This window comes from Phaseolus vulgaris, chromosome 3 (genome assembly GCF_051622355.1).
Source record: "Phaseolus vulgaris cultivar YP4 chromosome 3, ASM5162235v1, whole genome shotgun sequence".
NCBI lineage: Eukaryota > Viridiplantae > Streptophyta > Magnoliopsida > Fabales > Fabaceae > Phaseolus > Phaseolus vulgaris.
Window position 1 is genome coordinate 45704235 of NC_143500.1, and position 16923 is coordinate 45721157.

General features: G+C 29.2%; 1 protein-coding gene across 1 annotated transcript; it reads right to left on the minus strand.

The window, feature by feature from the left end:
• Positions 1-253: 253 nt before the first annotated feature.
• LOC137808020 (methylsterol monooxygenase 1-1) lies at positions 254-4233 on the minus strand. The gene is made up of 5 exons (XM_068608912.1): positions 3546-4233; positions 3128-3450; positions 974-1121; positions 848-880; positions 254-665 (listed from the first exon to the last, which is right to left on the minus strand). The coding sequence occupies exons 1-5, from the start codon at positions 3873-3875 to the stop codon at positions 591-593; spliced, it is 909 nt and encodes a 302-aa protein (XP_068465013.1). The 5' UTR covers positions 3876-4233; the 3' UTR covers positions 254-590.
• Positions 4234-16923: the final 12690 nt, after the last annotated feature.

Here is a 16923-nt window from a genome sequence, read left to right on the forward strand (position 1 = left end):
TGATTGGTACTAGATTGACTATAGACTAGACATGATAAAGTTTGAACATGTAAACTGTTTTTTCCTTCCTAACTCCAGAAAACCAACTCTTAAAATATTGTTTTGACAATTAATAAGTGTCAATCCAAACAGGTTAGCCTAGTTTCAATACCAAATCAACTGCATATTTGCACTACTCAACCCCACTGAACTCTATCCAATTAGCAAACAACGCCACCGTGTTGCACATTCCTTTGTGAACTACATGTAGACATTTACTTCAATCTCATAGACTTCCAGATATTATTATAATTTTTCAATTACATCCCATCAGAGGAAGCCTATTTCATATTTCTGAATTTACAACTCATTAGCGAAGGAACATTCTGAAGGTCATGAACCAAAACCAAAATGTTTGAATTCCAGAACATGACAATAGAATAAATTCCTCCAACGATCGATTTCTAACACAATCACAAATCATAAAACTACGTTCTACTAAACCAAAGAAATCATTTTACCACCATGAGATTTATGTCTACAGGTGTTTTGGTGGTTCCAAAGTGTCAGCAAAACATTCTGAAACCACCTAGAGGATACTTCAGTCTCTTTCAATCAGATTTAATCTGCTGTGTCTTGTATGATCCTCCGTTCTGTTGCTCACCATATGTCAAATCTTCCTTCAACTAAATCAAAGCAACAGATATGGGAAAAAAGAGAGTCAATCATTGCAATATTGTATACCCAACAAAACTAAGCCCAAAACAAGAGGATAAGAGTCAACAGAGCAAAATATAAAATTGTAGTTGTAACTAAAGTGTCAGGATGCAATCACATTTTTTCAAATGCCAAAGCTTTATAAATTTACCTTCTGAAGTATTTTCTTCTGATACCTATATCCCTGTGACAATCGAAGTATACCAAATCAATATGACATTTGGAAAGACCATTCATGTATTTATGCATCAAAATAATTCCAGAATGATGATATAACCTTGTCAGTTCCATAGATGTAATCACAGTATGTGAAAACTGAAGCAAAATTGCTATGACTTTGTTTTCCAACATAATGATGGTAATCGTGATATTCAGCGCCACCATAAAATGGAATATATTTTGTGATACTCCAAGGAAAGTCATACCTGAGATATGATAAAAAAAGGCAATATAATATAAAGCCCACCACATGCCAAAATTACAATACATGAACTAAAGAATGACGATTAACTTCTCATAAAGGGGAAAACGAAAAGGAGGGGAGGGGAGTATGCTAGTGTTTATCAATGACAAAGAAGGAGTGGCTACTGGTAAATTCCTAAAGACAATTATTAGAAAATTCAAGTTGGACACACTCCACAAGAATATTCTATCTCAACAAAATTAACCATTGTCCTAACATTATTGGATGTTTATCAGAGCAGAAGTTAGCAAATGTTTGTGTTTGACAAATAACAACTTGATCGGCGTATTGTTGAGGCAGCAAACACCAGAAAGATCCACTTGTCGGCATGATTAAGAACATTATAAATTACCAACACAAAAACTAGCAAATGTATCCAAGAAAAAATTTCAATTTTAACTTTTGGCTGTCAGATCAATGACAACAAACAAAAGATTCTCAACAGTAACCTTCAATAAAATTTTGCTTCCTGTTAAATTACAGAGGTCCAACAAGTTAATAACCAAGTTTCTTGTTTAGTAGTGTAGTGACAGCTAAATGTAATAATTTCACACTATTAAATGATTACCAACAAATATAATGCTCGTCAACCTTCTCCCAAACTGCTCGGATATCACTATGTTTAATCTATATTATTATTCATGTTTGCTTTATCATCATCCAGTACAAATTCGCCTCCAAACCAACCCAAAAACAATTGAAATTGCATGTTTGGAAACACATTCTGAGGTCAAAATACACGTCTACATTGTGAAAATGCAAAATCTAGAACTAGTGGCATTCACTTTGATGTTAAAAAACTTTTTCCAAACACACACTAAGTTGTATTTGCATATTCACGCCCACCACAAATTCACATCCGAACCAACCCAAAATTAACTAATAGATCAACTCAAAAGCAACTAATAGACCGTGTTTGGAAACACATTTTGAGACCAAAAAATCATTTATAAAATGAGAAAAGTGCAAAAGACTAGTAACATTCACTTCGATGAGAAAAACCACATCCATGATCTGTTTCTAAACACACTTAGTTGCACTTGTATATCCACATCCATTGGTATAAAGGTGTTACCAAACACGCGGATAATAAGATAAGGTTATCAGGTTTGGCAGACAGACATCTGTGATCCGTTTGTAAATATCCACATCCATTGGTATAAATATAAACGCATTTGCATATAGACGTGTTCGTACGTATATAGACGCATTCGGCGTCTAATGGAACAAAATTTGTTCCCAAAAAATGCGGGTTATAACATATAGTTGCATTTGCATATTCACATCCAATGGTACAAAATGCGTTACTAAACAGGTGAGTAATAAGATAGAGTTTGATAGATACAAATCCACAATCCGTTTCTAAATACACATTTATAACATGTCTGTTTTTCTCATCAAAACAATTAAAATTCAGGTCCAATTTTCACATTCACATAGAAACTACTCTATTCAGTTTCAAGTTTTCGTACCTCTTTTGGTTTCATAGCACATATGGTACGGATGAATAACACAAGGTTAAAACCAAATAACACATTTTTCTTCCACTAGGAATGAGACCAAGGAGAACAAAAAATATCAGATTGTCTTTGAGCAGAGAGTCAAGATTCTCTCCATTTCCTCCATTACTAAGGTCTCCGGAAAATAAATGAAATGGAGAGGATCTTTTCTAGTGAGGAAAGTGCAGCCTAAACAAAATCTCGTCTCCACATATATAAATGCAGCAGGAGCAACATATATAAATGTGGTAAGTGCAAACAAATTGAACAAAAAAAATTATCCTCCTGAAAATTTTGCAATCTTCTTAGAGAAAGAAATAAAATGTGACCGGTTATAATAAAGCAAAGAAAAAGAAAAGGAGCGAAGGGTGTGAAACAGATGCTAGGGCCCGTATGGGATCACAATCAGAGAAAAAGCAAGACACTATTAGTGATCGAAAATAGATTTTGGTGAGTGAGGGAGTGTTACCCGCTGTGCGTATCAATGGCCTCAATCTGACGCAAGGCTATCCACAACCAAAAGGTAACAATGTGGCCAGGGACCATGGCAGGGCCGAGAAAGGAGGGAATCCCGAGGATCAAGATCTCAGCCCAGTGGGCATAGGGCGCCGCGAATCCAATGGGAGCAGGGTACTCATGATGAACGCGGTGAATCTTCTCGTAACCCCAACCGTTATGCAGAAACCTGTGGATCCAATAATTGGTGTAATCCTCCACCAGAAAGTACACCAACAGCTGCGCCAGGATCTCCCACCCCGACGGCAATGGCAACCCAGTCCTGATCCCAATCATCTGAAAATTAAATTAAAAAAAAAACAATAAATTAAGCAATAAATAAATAAATCAGTGGATATAACCGTGAAGATGAGGGTGAGAGTGAGTGAAACCTGAATGGTAGGATAAGAGACGAGCTGGAGGGGACCGACAATGAAGAAGAACATGCGCATGACGTCCTTGTAGCACCTGAACATTTCTTCGAGGGATAAGCGAACCTTGGGCTGGATCTTGTATGAGTCGAAGAAGGAGAAGCGCTTGAGTTCAAGGAAGACGAGGGGCATGGGGACGAGGGAGAAGATGAGGAAGAGGAAGAGAATGTTGTGGCAGTAGAGGAAGTAATCGGACTTGGTGGCGGAGTAGTTGAACCAGAGGGTCTCGGCGAAGGTGAGGTTGCGCCCCAGCGCCGCCTCGACCGCCGAAATGGAAGCGTAGGGAAGCATTCTGACGGGAACCCTAAGACTGCCGGCGGCGGAGGGATGTTTTGTGTTTGCGATAGGGATTGGGAAGGTGAGGTGAGAGAAGTGAGAGAGGTGAGAGAAGGCAGAGAGGGGAGAGAGACGTGATTTGGCTAGGGGACGTGGTGGATGCTGCGCTGGATGTTTGTCTGTTGCAAATATTTGCGGGAATTTTCAAAATGCAGACAACCCGTATTTATAGACTCCAACTCTCTTTTTCCACACTGTTTTTAGAACATAATACACCTCTTCCCTTCCCTGTCATACCAGACCTTCTCTATACACGAATCACACACATCGACAATGCTCAAATCTTCTACCCTTTTCTTTCCCACTACTATTTACCTTTCATCACTTTTTTTTTTTTTATATATCTTACATTTCTAATATTTATTTCGATTAACTAATTTAATACAATATTTTAAAAAAAATTAAATTACTACTTAAAAAAAAATCTTCCACGTCACATTTACTTAAAATAATTTCAATTCAAAATTAATTCTGAACTTAAAAGATGTCTACTTAAAATATAGTTAATTGGTAATTCAATATAGTTTTTAATCATCCATCATTAATTCAAACAAGTTATTCATTTAAAACACGCTATTCCACACATAGATAATAAATTCAGTTTCGGCCTAACTTTTTCTTGGGCTTTTTTTATTTTTTACCAAACTAATTATGAAGCTAATTTCGTGCAAATATTTTTTGTGTTTAGCATATTCTTGTAATGACTATGTGCAACGATTAACGGGTTCACTAATAATAAAACATAGACAATTTGCTTCGTCATATGCATAAGAATTTAGTCCTTACCACTCGTTTTCTTAATCTCTTTTCCTTTTGTTTTTTCTCTCCCTTCAACCAAAAACAACTTTTTTCTTATTTGGCCCTATTGTTTTCTTCTCTTTACTGTGGGCCTGTAGCCATATGTAATCTTAAAAAATTAATTATTATGGCTGATAAAATATATGTTCTTTCCTAATGGAATTATTTGTTGTATATGTGCAAAAAATATCGTAACATGCCAACAAATTATTATTAGCTGCAATGGACAACATATTATACATCAATGTATCTCTTATTTAATAAAATAACGAAATATTTATTGTTAATGAAGAGTATATTGGTATGATTTTTTTCTTAAATATTTACAAAAGTATTTTTTAAATTATGAAAAAATAATTACAAGCTTAGAAATAAACATTTTAAATTCAAATTCATGAAAATAGTTTCTGAAAAAGACTAGGTGTTAGATGGAGCTGCCATTAATAGACCGAAAAGTATAGTTATAATAGTAGGACAAATGTCACAATTTGATTATAATAAAATTCACATCGTGATAAAACAATTTCTGCATACTACAATATTATGCCGATTCAGCATAGATTTATATCACTTATGAAAGTATATTATTTAATATGTTTCAAATTTATATTTTGAACATTTAGATTGTAAAATTATTATAATTAATTTCATTCAATGTTTGGAGTATAAGTTTTATCACAATGATTAAATATGTTTCTCATCAACTTTAATGTTAAATTAATTTTTATTTTTAGTTCAAATTTTAAATTTTATGAATATTTCTATCAATGGAATAAGTCCATTTTTTATATTAACTTTAATGTGGACTAAAATGTTAAAATATTTTTTATTGTTGATATAGAAATTATAATATTATATTATAATATTAAAAATTCATTTATTACCTAAATATTAATAATAACTTTCTTAATATATTTGTTATTTGGTCTAAAACTTCTTGGATTAAATTAAAGAGAAAACAAAATTTGCATTACATAGACGAAAAAACATTTAATCATATCACATCAAATTTTTTTAAAAAAATCTAATAATTTAATTATGAGATGGCAATATTAAAAAGCTATAGCATTAATCAATGCAATTGAAATAATAAGTCAAAATTGGAGGAAAGAAAAAGTCATAAGAAAAGAGAATATATAAGTACAGATGGTATGAATAAAGCATTAAACATTTTTAATAAAATAAGAAATATAATGCAAGCATTAATTTCCAGAATATTAGAATGTGTGTATGAATAATATCATAGGTGAAATTAGTTTATAAATATATACTTGTTTAATTCATATTTTTTTAATATAAATATTTGTTTAAATGTATTAAAAATTGAAAATAACTTTATTTTTTTTAAAGACTATCATAATTGAAATTATACTTTTAGAAAATATCGATAATTATCCATTTTCAGAATTTCATTATCGGAAAATAAACATTTCGATTATAATATATGATCAATTTATTTGTCAAAAGTACTACTATTTTTTAATCTTACTCATTTTTCTCTCTTTCAACTGATAAACAAATGTAAGTAAAACAACTATTATTCGAAGGAGAGAGTAAGCTTTATTTTTGTGGATATGTGTGATGCATGTGGTTGCAGTTAAACAAATTGAAGATTTTTTATTATCAGAAAACAAAGAAATTGAGATTGAAGTTGAAAATCCTTAGTACCAATCATTCCTTGTCTTATTGTTCTTGTTTAAAATGCATGGTTAGGTGAAATTACAGATAAATTTATTGTGAAATTGGAATTCGGAAGGAAGAAAGATAGCGTGGATATTGTGGAAAAATATTTGTAAGCCAAAGGAAGAGGGAGGATTCTCTTAAATTGGTGGAGGGATTTGAAGGAAGTGTGGGCGCCTGAGGGATGGAAATACAACTTTGAGGATAACTATTCATGGGAGGTCGGGAATGACAAGAAGATAAGGTTATGGGAGGACAAATGGGTGGGAAATGTGAATCTCAAGGTCAAATTTCTGAGACTTTTCTCAATCTATTCTGAGAAGGAATCTCTTATTTAGCAAGGAGGGGAGATGAAAGAAAATCAAGAGTGGGCTTGGAAGAGTGATTGGAGAAGGAATTCATTCCAATGGGAAGACTTAGGAACAAGATCGTTGATGAGTCTTTTGGAAAGAAATGCGGAGAAGGAGGATACATAGGTCTGGAAACATGGTGAGACCAAAATGTTCACTGTCAAATCGGCTTACAGAATCCTTAAGGGAGATGCCCAGGGGGATGAGGGGCATTGGTGTGGGTTTTTGGAGGATAAAGGCTCAGTCATCAACTCTCCTCACTGCATGGAGGGTTCTGGAGGATAAGATAATGTCTAAAGCGAATTTGGAGAGAAGAGGAATTAGTAGTATGTGTGGCCTGTGTGGAAAGGAGCAAACTAAGCTCCACCTCTTTTGTACTTGCAGAGTTGCCTAGCTAATATGGTCAAAGTGCTACGCGTGGTTGGGGGTGACATCGACGGAGCATCGCGAGCCAAAAATGCACTTTTTGAGCTTTAAGATTAGTGGGATGAATAAAAACGTTAATCAAATTTGGGGTTGTATGTGGGTAGTGGTAACTGAGTTATGGAAACATAGAAATAAGAAGATATTTAAAAGCGGTAGGATATATCATATTGAATTTTTTACCATAGTGCAAGTGAAGGTATGGTCATGGGTGAATTTCAAAGCGGGATAAGTTTTTCGTATTCTAATTGATGTCTTTAACCTTTGATATGTATGAGATCTGTTAAAAAAGGTTAAAGATTTATGTTTAATTGTGGGGTTATTTACGGTTGTCAGCTATGATCCTATGTTTTATGTGTTATGGTCTGTGTAATTTTTTTTTAGAATTGTCTCTGGTTGACTTTGTATAAGATTTGAGATATCTCTACAATATCTCAATTTAATTTATTAGTTTTTTTCTTGATAAAAAAAACAATCATTGCTTGCTGCTTGTTTACATGATTTTCCAAAATTACTTGTAGGTAAGGAAATATCATGAGTTATTTTTTATGACGTTGCCAGCAAGTGTACCATGATGGTCTTTATCACTTCTCCGTAATCTTACCCTTCTGCAATGATATTATAGAAAAAGATGACAAATTTTCTAATGCCACAACGTAACAATTAAGAAATATATGATTCATCACCAGAGTTTTTGTGGTTAATTTTAATGTGGTAGAAAAATAAATGTGTTGAGTTGTGCTTAAAGAAACAATTTAAAGGTTACAACTTACTACAAGGCACAAGCTGTGCCTTTCTGCATGTTGTTAAAAGTAGTTATTTTAATAGATTATGAGATAAAAGTATATATATATATATATATATATAATTTATAACTTTTACATTATTTTTTTGTATATATACATATTTGTAAGAAGTTTTATTTTTTTTACACTTCTTTTTCATTTATGTATATTATTACTTATTTTATATAACTTGTGAAAACAGGTTAATTAATGAGTTGATATGGATGTTGGAAGCATGTAAAAAGTTTGTACCACTGGTTCCTTCAAAATAATTAGGAATTCTATGTGGAGAAATATATTAAAATTGACAATGATGTATGTGTTTGAGTTGATTTCTGAAAAAAATGTTTTTTTTATTAGTAAAGAATTAAAAAAATTGTTGTGATACAGAAATTTGAAAATTTTGGAGTTTCTGTTTATTTAAATTGATATTTCTATTTTTTTAGTACGTACAAAAGAAAAAATAGAAAAATGAGAATAATTAATGTAAAGTAATCTAATATTATAAACAAAGACAATACATACACATGCGTATCACCACAATTTGGTCAATAAATTCTATTCTTTTATATTATTAGAAATATTTGATTTAATTTTATAGTAATTAGTTGCAGTAAATAAATTTTATTATGGTTAATAATACAAGATATTTTTTTATATTCTTTTGAATTTTGAAGATCAAACCTCCAATTACAATTTCACTAAATATTTACTTTATTATTATATTTATTATTGCTTTGTACATGATAGTATAAAGTTAAGAAAAGTTATTAATATTAAATAACAAGAAGAGTTAAGTAAGATGAGTTGGAAATACTCTACCATATCATAATTATTAAATAAATTTTAATGAGGTCAGATTAATCATAATCATAATTATCAATGTTGTTATTTTATTTTTCCTTTTATATTATAGGAGAAGAAAATAATGATTTTAATTTATATTAACGATTTAATCAATCAAGTTATCAATTCATTAATAGTGTAAGTTTACTTAATATTACAATTAAATTAGTATTGTCTATTGTCCTTTGTTAAGAACATCTTTTTTTTCTTGAACAAGGACAATTTAATCTGTCAAAGAACTTCCAAAGTTGCAATGTTTTGATATCGACAAAAGGCCTAAGTTAGATACTTTAATGTACTATTATAAACGAAGGGTTACGAATCCCTGTTAAAATATCCAAGTATCATTTATTCACTGCATTGTGTTATGCGATGCGCAATATATACGCCTTATTGTTGTCTTATTATTATTCGGTACAAGCACGTAAACTCAGCCCAACACCATATAATTTTTGTTAATAAAATGCAATAAATAGAGGAATAAGTTTAAATTAAAAAATTAAAATATATATTAAAGATCTCATATTACTATAAATAAATAAAAAAATAATATATAAGTCCAAATCTCATTTTTATAAATTAATATTACAAAGTTAAATTAAAATTAAAATTTATTTTTTTAATATGATATTAAAATTATATAAAGTAATAAGTCTTTAAATTTAAAGTCTAATTTTTAATAAAATATATATTTTTAAGTTTCTTTCTATTATTGGTTTAAAAGTTCTATGATGTATTCTATTCCTTCTTGGCAAAATCTTATTAAGACCTATTTTCTTTTGGATAGATTTTTCCACGTAGGATTGGGGTGTGCGCACGAGCTTTTGAAGCGTGGCTGTGAGTCATGGTATGCATGGTTGGTGGTCCTTCAAGCGACGATTTGTAGTTTTTGGCGATGGCTGTGTGGGATTGTGTTTACGTGGCTGGGTTATCTAGACTCTTCACATGACAGGGTTGTTTGATTTTTTTTTTTTTAGCGGTGTGCTTGGCTGAAAGTTTCACGGATCTACTAGTTTCCTCTTTGCATTGTTGGATATTTTTTTTGGGATGTTATAAAATGGGTACTTATAGTTCTGCATTTCAAATTTATTGGGAATGTCTCTAAGATCATCAAGGTTGTTTCTCAAATAAAAAGATCTCTTATACTATTCAATTACAAAAGAAGAAGACTTTGACACAAGCATTAAATAATGCTTATTATTATTAATAATATAAATATATTATTAATATTATTAATTAATAATAAAAATATAATAGAAAATATTATAGTGTTAAATATAAATAAATTTATTAACTATACTAAATAATATTAACAATATTTAATAATATTAATAATATTTATATTATGAATAATATTAATAATATAAATGATATTAATAATATTAATAATAGTTATATTATGAATAATATTAATAATATAAATTATATTAATAATATTTATAAAATTAATAATTTAATAATATAAAATATGATTAATAATATTTATATTATGAATAATATTAATAATATAAATGATGTATCTTGCATTTTCAATGAGTTCTTATCCTGAATGTGACAACCATTAGAGTCAAAGGTAAGAACACAAGATACATCATTAATCAATTTTGATACTGAAAGAAGATTAAAAGTGAAACAAAGAATGTACAAAACATTATATATGACATGATTTTGATTGAAAAAAACACCTCCAAAATAATTGGCAATGACTTTATTTCCATTTGGTAATTTGACATAAATAGGATTAATTTAATGATGTGGAGTGAAATGAGATGAACAAATGTGGTCAGTAACCACTATCAAGAATCCAAAAACTGAAGGATAAAAGAAATTTATTACCATTTTGTGTTATCATGTTGGAAGGAATAACAAAGAATTGATTAGAAACATTGTCATTGGATTTGAACTGTTGTAAAAGAGCTAACAATGTTTGATATTGCTCACGAGTAAAACCAATTTGCTGAGACTGCAATCTTGTCTTTGAACTTTCATGATTTTGCTCATCATTATAAGAATCTTGTTTGAAAGAAGAAATTATCTCTAGACTATCAGAAATATGAATCATGTCTCCTTATGAGAATCTCTCCTATAAATACTTCCATATGTTAAAGGCATTGTCCATACAGATGATGCTATGTATGAAAACAATAAGCTGGTATGAGTGGGAGCTTCTATGATTCCATCAATGAAACCTATCTTGTTCTTTGAAATGAGACTCATTTGAAATAAACGAGACTAATGATGATAGTTTTGGTCCCTCAAGAATAATAGGAACAATGAGAAATGAAGGATTATTAGATGAACTAACATGGTAAGGAGAAGACAATTTTTGTAAGGGATCAACAAACTTCAGTTATGTGTAAATATAGCAAACAAAACTCTCATACCAAATTATAAAAAAAACAACCGAGATAAACAAAAGAGAAAAGGAAGACAAAGGATATGAGAATAAATATTTCTTCTATTTTATTTTTCTTACTTAAATTAAAGCAAAAAGTCTGACTATATATAAACAAGCAATACACTCATTCTAGGTCTAGCTAAAAAGAAAGAATATAAAATAAAAAAATCAATAAAAACTAGAATAAAAAAATAAAATAAAACCTAAACATATATACAAATAAAAATAACTAAGAATTAAAAAAATAAATCTAATATTAGCTTCCAGTCTCCATATCTTTATTAAAGTTAATATAAAAATTACATAGAAAAGATGTGAATGTATAAAATTAAACACAAACGTGGGTTTGTCTAAGATCCTGTAGTCTCACAGGATGGGTTCACATGGGATGTACTTTTTGAATGTATCGCAGAAGTATAAATAATGAAAAAGAAGGGCGAGGTGGTAAAAATGAATTACAACAGTTGAGGTCACCATGGATCTATCATCCCCATTAATAAAGTACAATTCCTGTGCCTCTTTTTGACTCCTACCTATTCCACATCAATTAATATATTGGAGAAACATAGGATCGATATATAGCAAGATAAGACTGTGAAAAGCTGGTCCTGTTGCTGGTCACACTTTCTAAAGGTGAAAACTAATGTTTCTCATGCCAATCCAAAATGCCAGGACTTGTCAAGTATTCATTTTTGGCTCCATGTTACACCTAGATTACCATCATTATAATAAGTTTTCAAATTATATGTTAGACAATTAAGCCAGAACCCAGGTGTGATTACCTTTTGTCATGGGAAAGGAGTTACCTCCACTCCTTCGTAGACCCAACCGGGAGCATGGCTTAACACCCATCATTAATATCTTCCATCTTGCCTTTGCAACCCTATCTTTTAATCATTTGCTCCCTTCACGCTCTTACTTCCTGTTCTTCTATTCACCTTATTCCTATAGTACTTTTGCAATCGGTTTTCACTCTCATTTTTTCATCTTATCATATTCTGATTATCACCGTCATATACTTTCACACTTAACTTCATCATAATCTATATGGCTATGTTCTAGATATCATATATACTTGCTCATGAAACAAATTCACTGTTATTAATATTATTTCTCAATCATATATATTAACATCTACAACCATTGTGTTATCTTATCTTAGCTCACGTTACTCAAAATATTGATTATAACTACAGTGGTAGTAACTAATGAAGCATTAGTAATAAAAATACCACTATTGTTCCTTCTGCCATACCAAATCTTTTTTTCTTCTACACTTATTTGTTTGACTATAATTACCATCAATCAATTCCTTCCCCTTTTCTGCAACTTTTGGCAAACTCCAAAGTGAAAAGCAGAAGTGATCACCCCAAGCTAATCACTGCATGCTATTGATATTTCAACCCCACTTTTATTACGCAACCCGAAGTGCCATAATTGTAAGATCAGAGCTGCAATATATTTCATCATCAAATAGAATGATAGATAGATATGCCTACTCCCAGCCTTTAATTTCCTGGATCTATGAAACTTCACTAGTACAATTTTAAAACGTCTATGCTGCAGTAATAAATCTCAACTGCATGAAGTATACTTTAACCTAAATATTAGGTGCTTTTATTTTCTAACTGAATATTTTGTAGCAGAAAATTAAGGATTCATATCTTAAAATATGACATCTATCTAACTGGTGCATGCTATATACTGAGAAACACGTTCCTTCTAACTGTAGAAAGAATTTTGAACAGTAGGGCTAGTAAGTAAGTGAGAAAAAATGATGGGGTGGGACAGGGAATGGATGCTTTGGGAGTGAGATGATGATTGGATGCGGTGTTGAGCCCCCCACCCATGAATTGGATCAGTGGTCTTTGCAGTGACGATGATGTGATGGGTGCAAATGATTTGGTGGGTGGACTAAAATGACCACTGAAAAAGATTATTCTCCAACTGTTGCATGTTTGTGCTTTCTTATAGCTGTAAAATGTTGACAAAATATGTTAACATCACTTAGGATCTGTAATGCATGTGGTGAGAACTGATTTGCATGCGGAGTTAAGCATTCATCGAGTACCATGTGGCCTATATATGTACAAACAATGGTGACTGTTAATGGCCATCTGGCTTTCTAAAAAAGGAGCTTTAAACAATGGCGGACCCATTCATTACAAATTACAATGTGGGTCTTCTTGCTCAAAAATTTGCATGTATATTAGCATGCCTCTTTGTTGAATTTGTCTTAAAATTGATCTTGCCGTGAAACGAATTGGATACCGATGGAGCTTTTGGTTATTGACCAAGTTGAACTCGCACTGTGTGATCTACTCATTGTTTTTTGAACCTGGTCAATATATCCAATCGATTCACTTTGCCAGTTACCTGAGCAAAAGAGCACGCACAGTTAGCCTTGTAAGTGCGTTCAAATCTAGAGGGATTATATGTCCTTGACTACAACGCACCAATGATATGAATTCGCCCCTGAAAGAGAGGACAAAGCCATGAAATGTGTGCTATGCATGGAGTTAATTATATATATTACCATGAGCTTTTTGCAAGTAAATGTTGCAATTTGAAAATTTTATTATTAATTTCGGTAAAAGAAAAATTAAAATTATTACTGATGATTTAGGTAAGTCGTATCTTGCTGGTAAGGCTTTTATAGTATGAAGTTATGCATGACTTCCATACAGAGAGGTCAACATTGAAGTTATATATACAATATAGAGAGGTCAATAATACAATATGTTCACGATTTATGTGAAGCTTACACAATTTTAGGATACAAGTAATACAATCGAAAGTAGAATTGTGAATTTGTGGTACAACTTTAACGTTAATCACTCTTTATATGAAGGTCGTGTGTCCCGTGTACTAGTTCTTTGTATATGATCAATAATAATTTTTTTTACCTAAATTTGTAATAAATGATTCAAATTCATGCATGTGGGAAATTATGATGCAAATTAAACTTTTAAAGTATAGAGGTAAGAACTAAAATACAAAGATAAAAACCTAAATTCATAAAAATATATAAGAATAAAAAAAATTGAAATACAAAGATGAAAACTAAACGAGAAAATTAAACACTAATTCTTTTAGTCCCTAAAGAGACAAAAGTCAATTGAGATTTTTAAAAAGAATTAATATGATCTTAATTTTTTTTTAAATAATTTCACTACAAACAATCATTAAATATAAACTAATTTTATAGACAAAAAATAATTAGTTGCTATAGTGACCAAATTATAGACAATTTTGGAGACTAAAATAAAAATTGGTTTCTAAATTAGTTTTTATTATTCGTTAAATGATTTCTAAATTGTTATCTAATTAGTGTTGGAGATCCCACATCGACGAGAGATGAAGACAATTTATTGTATATAAGTGTGTGCAAACCTCATCTCATGAGTCGGTTTTATGAGCTGAGTTAACTTTAAAGTTCACTTTATAATATTAGCTACGAAGGATTTTATACTCTTTAGTATAGTAGTGTTCAACTGTATTATTATCAAACTGAATTATTTAAAAAGAATTATTTTAAAAAGTTAGGACCACATTAGTTTTTTTTTAAAAAAAAATTGAGATCAAACTAAATTTTTTTTAAAATAGTTGAATTCAATTTTTTATAATCAGACAAATATAATTAATTTTCTATACTTAATATAGGATTAAAAAGATAATTAAAACTTAAATATTTTTTATTCAACAATTCTAATTAAAAAAATACTCAGAGAAAAACATGGCAAATAACTTCAGAATCTTAAGAAAATAGAGAGAGAACATGAAAGAAATAAATATAAAAAAATTTAAAATTTTTAAAAAATAAATTTAGCTAAATTTTATATTTATATTCTTAAACATAACTTATAAATTTAACACTTATCTTTTTAAAATCATCCTTTTTAAACCAAAAAGTAGGTTCTTACCATTTTAAATAATGCAAGTATATAACAAATTATTAGATTTTTTTTACATTACATATAGTTTTAATATATTATAATAATTTTTAAAAATATAAAATATAGTTATTATTTTTCTTTAGATATAAAATATTTTTTTCAATACATTGAAATCAATATTTAGAATATAAATCCTAAGCACTAAGTACAAATAAAAGATTTAAAAACAATTATTTTAAATAAAATAAAATATTAAAAATAAATATTTAATTAAAAAGTAAAAAAAAATTATTAATGTAAATAAGAAATATATTATTTAATTGAATTTTATGTCTAAAAATATATAATTATCTTAATTTAAAATATTTTTTAATATTAGTTATCTTAATTAACAGTTTTCATTTTTAGCATTAAAATGATTATAGTTAATTATAAGAAAAAATATAATTAGAAAATATCAGGAATTTAAAATTAGTAAATAATTTTGCAAGGGCTGAAAAATAGAATCATATTTGCAGGAGATAAAAATAAATTCTATTATAACTTTATCAAAGTAGAAAAATAATTCAAACTAAATATATAAACTGAACATTCTGCCACTAAATTAGACAACTCAATAATTTATTAAATGGAAAATACTTTATAACATTGTGAACATAAATTAAGTGCATGTTCACACACACACACACACATATATATATATATATATATATATATATCATTTAAATGTATCTAATAATTACATGAAATGAAGCTATTTTATTTTAATTGCGATATTTGATTAAAGTTTTTATTTTAAAAGTTTTACATTGCATGTAAATTTTGAAGTTAAAGAATCATGTATGTGATGTTGTAAAATATTTCAAATAATATTTTCTTCAATTAATTTTAGCATACATTTATATTTAAATATGTAAATTTATATTTTTTATTTTAAAATAATATCATTATATTAATGTGGAATGTATCGATAAATATCCATTATAATGTTTGAATGAAATGAATAAATCAAAATTGAATAATAAATTGGTGATTTTTTTTTTGAACATAAACGATCAATTTAACTTAGGATATATTTTATTGTATCTCATAGTCAGGGACGAACTAGGTCTAACAATATAGAGAAAGTTGCCCCAAAAAATATCTCTATCTTAAAATTTTGCATGAATTAATATATGATCTGATTATTACATTTGTAAGTAAATTTTTCTATAATATATAATTAAATATAAGAACAAAGTATTATGAGTGGATTGATGGTGAATTTCTTCCAAATCAATTAACAAATATGAGGATCGATATATGTAATCATGTAACGTGTTCATTAAACAAAATAAGTGGTTTAAAATTTGTTACAGATTAGATCAAATAAGCAAATGGTTTCTTAATCATGAAATACAATCCTTGAGCTACAGTAACAATCTAAAATATCATTGCAAAACATGATTTTAATCATCATTATAACAATTATTATCCTTAAAAAATACAATTTCTTTTACTAATTCATTTAACTTACACGTGTTGAAATGATATTTTAATTAAATTTAAATATATTGGAAATGCAAAAGTTTCTTATTATTACCCAATCTTGAATTTATTCAAAAAAGCGTGGTTTGTATAGTAAAAAATATGGATTTTTTAAACAACTATTTTTAAAATTATACTTAAAGTAATTAAAATCGTTTTCTTTTTTCAAATTAATATTATATCATAGTTAAAATTTAAGATATTTTTAACGTTACTTTACATATGATTTTTCGTTCAAGATCAATCTTCAGCAAAGCAATTATTTATTAGCATAATTATAAAAAGTATTATATATATATA